The following is an 11,014-nucleotide window of genomic DNA, read 5'->3' as shown; positions in this document are numbered from 1 at the left end:
TTCACATAGCATCAGAGATTAATTTTATTCAGTTACTTGGTAACTTCCACCCATGACAGAGGTGATGGATGTAGGCTAAGGATGTGGCGGAGAAACATCAAAGGTTTGACAGGAAAGGTGATTTTTCTAGTACCATAAGTTCACACTGACAGACACACACATACAAAAAAAATAATTCAGGGATCTATTTACTGAACAAAGCTAAAGATATGAGTCAAATTAGATTAATAAACCCAAACCATGGGAAATAGGTAACCTGCTGATAAGATATTGGCAAAGAAGTAAAGAATTTCATTGGATGTGGAGAAGCCAGCGTAACAACAGGCCTGCAGGCAGTGTGTGGCCGTCATGTGAAAATGACCATCTTCATGGCCCTGGGTTGGCTTGGGGTTGGGGCTGCATGGTGGAGAGGACATCAGTGCCGAGGTTAAGAGTGTGAGTTTGGAGTATGGTAGTTTTACAAGGAGGATGCCTTCTGCCAGCAAACCTCACAGCGCACTTCTCATAAAAGGGTTAGAATGGTGCCTCTCTCATTGCACAGTTATGAGCTGCTATGTGTGTTAAACTGTGTAAAGTACTTGGCTACAGGACTGGTCCAAAGAGATATTCCACTAAGAGCTTCAATAACTGTTATAAAAACGTTTAAGGCATTGACAGACATTTTAAAGGCAATGATATATGCTAAGGAGTTAGAAGGGAAATGTGCAGAGAACAACCTAAACTTCATTTTATGACATGATGATTTCCGTAGACGGTGTTCGACAATCCACACTATGCTGGACTCATCAGCTTCTGTAGACTGTTCCTGAAGTTCTCTGGAAGGCTCTCCGGTTTGCTCGTCGCTGGATTCACAAAGACATGGACTGAAGACCCTGTGGTACATGCCAGAGTGTCAAACTGTGCTAACTTAGGGTGGCCTAAGAACAAACCATCAATGAGATCGTGGTGAGTTACTGAAAGCAGCTCCTTGCTGGGTTTAGGAGGAAACAGAGCAAGTCGGTAACACACACTGGAGCGACCCACTTTCTCCACAGCCAGGGCAGCCAGTGGTATCTGAGGGAAGCCGATGGGTGTATGGTACTTGCACTGATTGGTCACCATGAACCCCACCAGGGGGGATGTCAGCAAGCTGGTTTCCAGGCCACAGTACCTAGAAAGTGAAATCATAGTGTTTACTCTAGGTCACCGCAACACTGACACCATCTCCTAACCCAAAGGCTGTGCTTTCAGTGGCGTGGGAACCCCAGTTCCATCTCTTCCTACCTGAGTTCCTTTGGACAAGTTATTTAACTTCCCCTTATCTCAGATTCTACAACAATATAATGACCACAGTCTTCTTAGTCTGATTATGAGCATGAAAAAAACCAATGCTTAGGACTGGAGAGATGGCTCAGAGGTTAAGAAGCACATGCTGTTCTTCCAGAGGATCCAAGTGCTGTTCCCAGCTCCCATGTCAGGTGGCTTACAACTGCCTGGTACTCCAGCTCCTGGGTGTTCGATACCCTCTTCCGATCTCCTTGGTCTCTGCATTCATGTGCACATATCCCCATACAAGTATCTCATAAATGAAAATAAAACCTTTTTCTAATAAGATGAATGTTTATCATTTACTATACCATAGTTTCTGGTCATAATAGTCTCTCATTAAACATAGGCTGCTTTAATATAATTCTGTCAACTTGTCTAGTTGTGATAACTCTGACCAAAAAAAAAAAAAAAATTTAGAAAGGTTTCATTTAGCTCATAATTCCAGGTTAGAGTCCACCTCTGCAAGGGCATCTTGCAGGGTCTTGCAATTGTCACTTCCATAGTCAGGAGCAGAGAGGAATGAAGGCATGCATGCTTGCCAGTGCTTATTTCTATACTTACACAGTTCTGCATCCCATGCCCAGGGAATGGTGCCACCCATAGGGGACTGGGTCCTCCTACATCAACCCCCCACAGACTTACTCATAGACCAAACTGATTTAGACAATCCCTCATTGGCACAATGATTATAGATTGTGCCAGTTTTACAATCAGAATTAACCATCACACCTGTTTTTTCTTCCCATCAAGAATTAGGTATTTCTGTGAAAATGAAAAAGAAAACCCTTTATAAGAAGTAACTGTGTCCTTTAGCTCTACCTCTACACTACTGTTTAAAAACAAGAGCTGCATCTCTGTCATTTTTTGCTTGTTGACTAGAAATTGAGTGACTCTTAGCATAGACTTCAGAGGACCAAATCCCACCATAGAAGACATAGAGAACCTATTGGAAGTTGTTAGCTGCTGAGAAATGAAGAGAAAGTTTTCTCTGAGAATGTATCCCCTAATAAATCGATCATATTCCAGTGGAAGACCACACATCTAAGATATTTGAGCAGCACAGATTGTCCTCTTTAAAGCTGGGGTGTCACCAAGTTGGGTAGCAAGGGAGGGAGTAGATAAACCTGGCAAGGGCATTGGCTAGGAGGAAGAATGAACATGATCAAAATTCATTGGACAAAATTCCCAGAAAACAAAACAAAACAAAATGAAACAAACCTTCAAGGTCAGATAGAACAGGAAAGAAGAACTGCTGAGTACCAGCCCCTGCCTCCTCCCACTGGAAGCCCACTGCTATTGTGATTTAAGCATTTTTCTACTGCCCTTTCTCGAAAAGACTGAATGTGAGGACTCTGTAAAGAACAATGGTGGGCTGTGTAAAGGATTCACTCTAAAATTGTTCAGTGGAGATGGAATGGCAAAACTCAACTCTGAATCTCAAAGAGGGCCGAGTGGGGGGCTTGTTGTATGCAGTTGCCCACCAATGTCACCCAGGGGGACACTGGATACTTTTTACTTTCCCACCCAGAAGGCTATCCAATGGGAAAGATCTTTACAGAACAGTTGTTCTATATCATACTGGGTGAGCTCATTTCTTACATTAGAACACAGTGTACATCTGGATTTCCTAGAAAAAACTTTGAAAGAATGAACGCGCTTTCCTTTTTCTTTTTCCTTGTATGAATGTTTCCAACTGAACACCACTTACTTTTGACAGAAGAAAATGTTTTAAAATGGCTGAATATTTTTAAAAAGCACTCAAAGATCTAAATGAGGTCTCTTGGTCTTTTCTCTGGCTGTCCTCCTCTGTGTCTCTTCTTCAGGAGTGCCATGTCATAGTCTGTTCAGGTTTCTGTTACAAAAGTAGCATAGACTGGGGGATCTTAGAAACACAGAAGTTCATTTCATACAGTTCTGACATCCAGGGCATCTAAGGTCAAGATGCAAACTGATGAGGTCTGGAGAGAGTTTGCTTAATGCTTCATAGACAGCACTGATGTGTGTCTAGGGCATGAGTGAAGGCATTCTCCCAGGTCTAGGTCATAAGGGCATTAATTCTCTTCAGAAGGCTCTGACCTTAACACTGAATCAACTGATGGCATCTCTCATAGTGGAGATTAGGTTTCAGTGCAGGAATCCAGGATGGCACAAATATCCATGGCATTGCAGAGGGAAAAGCTGAGAAGAACCTTGCTTTGTGCTCTATCTCCTAGATAGATTGAATTAGATCCATTGAAAATCAGATCCTGCTTCATTTCCAGAGCCTCTCTGGAGCTTTTCTATGCCAGGCCACCTTGCCCTCTCTCTGTTAGGGAGCAGGCAGCAGAGGAACAGTATCTCTTCCTTTCAGGATAGAAATATTTCATGAGCTCTCTGTTTGCCAGTGAGTGCAGCCCAGATGCTCTTAAATAATTAAACACAGCAGCTACCGTGCACCTGGGATGTGAGAAGCCTGTGTCCCCTGCATTGTCCTCTCTTCAGTTTTCCAAACAGCCCTGCAAGGCAGCATTTGCCTCCCAGACTTTATAGGGAATAGAGAGAGGAATTTGCATGCAATAGTGTTTGGCTTGGCTCCAAACTCTGGGCTTTCATGATGCAAGTTCACACATGCCCTTCACCCACCTCCGCCTCGATTCCAAAATATTAGATGATGAAACTAACAAAAAAAATCTGCATCTCAAGTCAATGGATTACATTAAAAATATTATTTAATTATTTGAGGAATCCATACAATATATTTTGATAATCCTTCAGTTAATTACCCTAACTCCTATCATATCCATCCCACTTCCTGTAGTTCCACAACTTCTCGTATGTGTGTGTGTGTATGTGTGTGTGTGTGTGTGTGTGTGTGTGTAGTCAACCTATCAGGAACCATAACCCTCCCACTGCGATTGTTTCTATGACATCAGAGCAGTGTCATCTCCTGAAACACCACACCCTGTTCAAAAACCTCACAAACTGGTTTGATGGGATTGGTGGTAGCCACAGGCTCCTAGTGAGAAGCTTTTCTACTGTTGCTTTTCTTTTTCTCAAAGTTCATATATATAAGGGTACTATTAAAACTCAAATAGAACTATTTCCAGTTTTCTCAGCTCCTGATACATATGTAGCAGAGAATGACTTTGCCTGACAGCAATGGGAGAGGAGGCCCTTGGTCTGGGGAGGTTTGATGACCCAGGGCAGAGGGATGCTGGAGTGGTAGGGGTGGGAGCACTCTCTTATAGGCAAAGGGGAGGGGGGAGAGCAAATGTGGGATGGGGTGGGGGTTCGTGGAGGGGTAACCAGAAGGTGGGATATCATTTGAGATGTAGATGAATGGAATGATTAATTAAAAAATAAATGAATAAAAAATAAAAATAAAAATAAAAATAAAGATTTATTAAAAAAAAAAAACTCAAATAGTCGTAAAGTCCCCGAAAATAAAACCAGTAGTTTCCTATGGGCTATTACCCTTCCTTTGGCAAGATGTTAGCTTGTTCCCTTTTGGTTGCAGAGGAAAGTCATGTTTCCCCCTTCTATTTTCAACATCTTCTTTCCCGTTGTATTTCCTACTTCATAACATGCCTTCATTGTGTCCCCATTCCATCTCCAGCATGTCCTAAATGAGGAAGAGGAACTAGCTGGAGAGTGAGGGCTCCTTCACTCGCTGTGTAAATCTCAAGCAGAACAGATGATCAGACTCAATCCCAATGCAATGTGATAAACTTAATACCAGGCTACATACAGGGATGCTGTCAGGTAGGAGCAGGGACCTACTTGATCTTGGGAAGCACGGATAGTTTTCAGAGAAGTGACAGCTTAAAGTGGGATGTTAAAAAGATCCGGAGTCATCCAAGTAACTGGTGGAAGGAAAAGCCTTCTTGCAGAAAACACAAGTATCAGAGGCCAGAGGGAAAGGCTATTGAGCCAGCAGAAGTTCCCATCAGGGGAGCATAGGCTGCAGAGGAGGCAGGGGCCAGACTGCAGACTGTGACGGGCTTTGTGACTGCGCTTGGCCTTTATTCCAGGCAGTGGAAAAGCAGTGCACACATGCAAGGGAGAGGCAAGATGGGGGTTGTTCCGTGAAATGATCAATGGTTTCGAATGGGGCAGCTGTAGACATGGAAGGCAATTATGTCTGCAGAGAGAGGAACCAAGGAAGTCTACCCTCCTGGGGAAGATGTTGGTGGCTTGAACCAGAGTGGCCACACAAGAGATGGAAAACAGTCTGATGAACTCAAGAGGTTTTTTTCCCCCTCTTTTCTTTCTTTCTTTTTATTTCTTACTTTTTATTTATTTATTTATTTTTTTGCAAAAGTCTCGCGGCAGACTGAAGGAGAAGGTGTTTAAAATAGCAGTTTCCAGGTTTCAGCAAGGGGCTGATGAGTCCACTGGCAGAAGGGGATGGTGGGAATGCTTGGTGTGGGTGAGGAAGGAAAAGTGAGTCAGGTGCTAAGGAGGCTGGATGGAGACTTGGAGTGAGTGTCTAAGAAGCGATACGAATCGAATCGTTGCCTAATGTTCCCTGCCTCTCTTAGCTCCTATCTCCAGCCAAACCTGTCTTCTGAGCTCCAGACCTACATATCCAAATGCTTCCGGGGAGAAACTCTAGGCTCTGTGCTTAATGGAATCTGGTTCGGGCAGGTAACACAGAGCACAGAGGGTTGGGGTTGGCTGAGAGTAATACACTGTGGTTAGTCTGTGTGGAACTGGAAAACAAGTGCCGGTCCAACGCCAAACAGATTCAGGCTACTGGGAGGTATTAGGCAGGTTTTGTCCTTCAAGCCCCCAGTCTATAATAGTCAAGTTGAAGTGATTATCAAACATGGGAAGAGACTATGTCTTGGTGACCCAGAGACACAGCTTTTCAGAAACTCATTTGCAGCTGATGACTTCCTGGTATGTAACACACAACCGGAAATGTATGAGTCACGGGAGCTGAATGCTAATCTTCCGTGCGTTCCTATGCCTGACTCAGTAAATTTTAGACAATGGAATGCTTCAGCTGAGAAAGAGCCTCTGGGGATGGATCATCTAGCACATGGGCTCTCAACCCTGACACAAACCAGGATATCTCTGCAGAAACCCAGAATCATGTAGATCCCGCACATCCTGCCAGACCTCCGCAAGAAGGGTTCCAGGCAGCCTTGCAAGCTGCAGGAGACTGAACAAACCAGTTTCTCCTCCAGAGCAACACATTCAAATGAGGAAACAGTCCAGACAAGGAGACAAATGGTTCAAAGGCTCAGATAGAAAGGCTCTAGAACCTTTACTCCACACTTTTCAGTGGGGCTACTCACCACGTCTCTCCACGCAAACCTCCCATTCTCCACCCCCAAACCCCCATGACTCAGCTCTTGCTCAGGTTTGAGGCCCAAGGAGCCCCTAAGGCATTCATTGCTCAGAGACAGATAAGTACATCACACCCTTCTGCCCAGACTTGGGCTTGGCCAGGCAACTGCGTTCATTCTCCCTTGCTCCCCTGTCCTCCAAGTTCCCATCTCCTTCAATGAACTCATAGCTAGGTTCTGCCTGAGCTCCCAATAGAAGGCCCTGCCTAAATGGCTTCTGGTTTGTCCCAGGACACAGTCTTCAGACCACTGTACCTGTCAGGTAGTGGGAGGTCCTCAGGCAGATGCCACTGCTAAACTCTTCAGAGGAGTGCAGCTATTTATGTCACTAGCTGTAATTTACAGAGAACAGGCTATAGCCTATGGTCAGTCACCTGGAGTGCCAGGGCAGGAAGATGGCAGGAAGCCCATCGCTACACTCCCTCAACTAAACACAGGTTAGGTAGTGGGAGTCCATGCAGGGCTGAGTCCTCAGGGGCCCTCCTGTGGGATCTGCAGGACTGTCAGACTCCAGACACTAAGAAGTTAGCACTGGAGAATGTCCTACTCATGGTTCTGCAGAAGAATTAGTTTTCTATCAAGCATGTGTGGATCTTGTTATCACAGAGTGATTGGAGTCTACAAAGCCCAGGACTGCTAGTAGTCTGTGTTAACCTAACCCTATGTTAGCCATGCCCAGTAATTTGTCATAGTGAGACTTGGACGGCCTAGAACTCTCCACATATACCCTGAACTCATAGACATCCACCTGCCTCTTCCTCCCAAGTGCTGGGACTAAAGTTCTGCACAGCCGCACCTCTTAAAAGCCCCTTTGTTTTCATTTGTTGGCTGTTGTTTTGTTATGGTGATCCTGGGAACTCAACCCAGGGCCTTGCACAAACTCAAAGACAAAAGACAATGGGACCAGCTACCGAGGCAGAGTTTAAACTAACGTAAATTGCATAATAAACATAATAGATTTTAATTAATATTTACTGTACTGATGTAACGTGAATATACTCAGGAGGTCCGGCTCGGATTCTTAGTGGCAAAGACTCAAGCATAACCAATTTGAGATATTAAAAGTTGATGGCTAAGCTTGACTGCTCAAGTTTTACCAATTAAATCATTCCCTGGTTAGAAAAATAATAACAACAACAAAATAAAACAAACAAACAAGCAGGTTTTCTTCTCTGGTGGGTCCTACAAGAATCAAAGAATGATACATACTCCATTACAAATCAAGAGTGTGCTCTGCAAGACAGTAATATATTCAGCTGTTGCTCAATAAAGGGTCCTGGCAAGCAGAGTGTAGAGCTTTTGAGGTACCAAAAAGAGGTAGGTGGAGCTGGACTGTGAGGTAGGGTAGAGAACGGTGATGGGTGAACTGGGTGAGGGAGGATGGACCCTCCATCAGACTGAGCTCTGGGTCCCCAATAGAGGAGTTAGAGAAAGGACTGAAGGAGTTGAAGGGGTTTGCAACCCCATAGGAAGAACAACAATATCAACCAACCAGACCTCCCAGAGCTCCCAGGGACTAAGCCATCAACAAAGGAGTACACATGGCTCTGGCTGCACATGTAGCAGAGGATGGCCTTGTCATGCATCAATGGGAGGAGAGGTCTTTGGTCCTATGAAGGCTCGAGATAGATGCCCCAGTGTAGGGGAATCAAGGGCAGGGAGGTGAGAGTGGGTGGGTGGGTGGAGGAGCATCCTCATAGAAGCAGGGGGAGGGAGGATGGGATAGGGGGTTTCTAGGAGGGAGGAAAACTGGGAAAGGGGATAACATTTGAGATGTAAATAAAGAAAATATCCAATAGTAATAATAATAATAAAAAAAAGAATACACTGGACTGTATCCTGTTGGAATGGGATTGTCCTATGGAAGGAAAGCAGCAGTGCAATCATGTTTGTAACTCAAGACCTTCACTCCAGGAATGGGCTGGCGCAGGAGGGATGGAAACAGAGGCAGGGTAGGGGAGCACAGATTTGATGAGTGGAAATGGGAGAGAGCAAAGTGTGGCTTCCAGGGAGATTCAAGGCAGGAGGTCTGGGGTTTTCTTGGCTAGCCATCTTCCTTGGAAGAGCACATGTCCCCCACCCGGTCTTCATCGTACAGGTGTGTGACTTGGTAGACCTGCATCGTTCTGCTTGGCTGCACCTAGGCTCTTATGCCATTGTCTAGTGTGGTCAAGTTCTTCCAGAACATTATTCCACAGCTAGGGGAAATGACCATGTGGATAAATACACTTGTTTGAAATGTATGGAAGCTGTTTTGCTTCCAAAAGGGATGGGAGGCAGTGAAGATGAAAATGGACCAGAATGCTTTCTGACAGCCTCGTATTTTAAGCAACCACGACCTCAAGTGCACTGTTTTTTTTTTTCTTTGATTAGCTTCATGTTGCTTTTGAGCACATTTTGGCTCTATTTACAGGAAAAATGGATCTCGGACATAACAAGAAAAATTTCTCAAAACTAAAGTCTAGCTAGATGCAAGATTGAGCAAATATCTAAATAAGCCTTTGGTCCGTGCTATGTTTATCTGGGTGCTCAGCAATATACCAATATAAAAAATAAAAATGATATTTCTAAGCTAAGTTGCCCAGCTCCAAACAAGTGAGCAATCGTTTGCATTAGGAAGGAATACGTGCAGACCCAGTTGGCTGCAGACTGCTGTTTTTAGTGTGCATTCAATAAGGTCCTGGACTGGGAAAAATCAAAATAATGGAAATTATCTGCTCTGAGGCAGAACCATTTCTCTGCAACCGAATTCTCACAGGAAGTTCATTCTGGTAAATCAGTGTCAAAATGACAAGATAATCCAACATGTCTCTGGAGGCACAATATATAACAAGCAAAAGCAAAAGAAAATTCAAATCTGTGTTCAGAAGATTAAGGAATTGAATCAATTTCTTCTTTTTTAAAAAAAAAATTGAAAGAGTGAGACAAATTCATTAAAACATTTTGAGTGAAAACAGGAAGACCATGACATGATGCTCAATTAACAGGGAAGCACCATCCACTAGGGTAAACGAGGAAGACAGCAACCTGATTTTTCAGATACCAAGAAGCAGAATCTGCTATTAAATACAGCTCTAGCGGCAAAGTGTGGTCCCGAGAATCTTGTACTCAAAGTGCCAACCGACGCCACTGCAACCATCATGCTCACTGCCTTTGCTGGAGCTGCCCCACAAGGGATGCTTCAGAGACTGTATCTCTGAGCTATGATTAGAAAGTGGCTGGAGTCCTCAAGATAAAGTGGGCCAGGGATCTGGTGATTGTCCTGGGCCCCCTGAGAAGAGTGAGCGCAGACGTTCACACATGTCTGGGTAATGCCTCCCTTGCCACAGGATTGAGGCAGGTCACTAAGGTGCTGCCCTGGCAATCAGGCACGAACAAGTGCGGAAGGCACAGCAGTTTCCAAGTCTATTTTAAATCACCACCTGGCAGAAAAGACTTAGAATACGAAAATGTTTAGAATCTCCTGCATGCCAGAAACTCTCAGAAGATTTCTTATCTAGAAAGGGCAGAACTGAAGAAGGCAGAGGAGAGATGGAACCTATAGAAAGATTTTGGGGGCACTGGGGAGATGGCTCAGTCAGTCAAATGCTTGCTGTATAAGCATGAGAAGGTGAGTTCAGATCTTCAGAACCACATGAAAACGCTGGGGCCATGATGGCTATCTGTAACTCCAGTACCGAGTGGTTAAAACAAGAGGAGCCCTGGGGCTTGCTGGCCACTAGGCAGATCTGTGAGTGCTAGGCTGAGACAAAGCCCTTGTCTTAAAATGTTGAAGAGTGATTAAAGGAGACACCTGGTGTTGGCTGCTGCCCTCCACATGCATACACACACACACACACACACACACACACACACACACACACACACACGCAAATACACACATGCCTATGAGCACATGCCTAGACACATGCATATGCAAATGAACATATCTGTATATGCACACCTGTGAACATAGAGACACACATAAATAAGAGTTGCTTTTGATTTTTTTTTTAAGTTCCCACAGTACGCCTTTCTTTAAGCAAGTTCTATGTCTGTGGAGGTATTTTAAAGAAAAACTTCCTTTTATTGCGAAATAGACCAAGATGTGAATAGCAAATATATGGACCGCTGCTTGATGAAGGCAGTCTGCGTGGCCTTAGTAACAACGTTCTAGTTGGTTTTCTGCTAATGTAATAAACACCATGGACCATGGCTGAAAGCAGCCTGTGGAGAAAAGGGTTTATTTCTGCTTACAGTTTATAGTAAACATGAAAGGAAGGCAGGGCAGAGACTCAAGAAAGGACTTGGAAGCAGAAGCTGAAGCAAAGGTCGCGGTTGACTCGGTTTTCCTCACAGCTTGCTCAGTTGGCCTTTTTCTTTTTCTTTTTTTT

General features: G+C 44.3%; 1 protein-coding gene across 3 annotated transcripts in view; it reads right to left on the bottom strand.

Moving 5' to 3' along the window:
- Window positions 1-11,014, bottom strand: part of LOC116090595 — a 172,997-nt gene continuing 161,983 nt past the window's right edge. For all 3 annotated transcript variants that reach the window (XM_031371244.1, XM_031371243.1, XM_031371245.1), the window contains one exon: window positions 1-1,150. In XM_031371244.1, the coding sequence (XP_031227104.1) occupies window positions 772-1,150 (379 nt within the window). In that variant the 3' untranslated portion in view covers window positions 1-771. The remainder of the gene's footprint in view (window positions 1,151-11,014) is intronic.

Source organism: Mastomys coucha, unplaced genomic scaffold (assembly GCF_008632895.1).
Source record: "Mastomys coucha isolate ucsf_1 unplaced genomic scaffold, UCSF_Mcou_1 pScaffold15, whole genome shotgun sequence".
In the NCBI taxonomy this organism is placed as follows: domain Eukaryota; kingdom Metazoa; phylum Chordata; class Mammalia; order Rodentia; family Muridae; genus Mastomys; species Mastomys coucha.
Note: the sequence above shows the minus strand (reverse complement) of the source record. Positions and strands in the feature narration are given on the sequence as shown.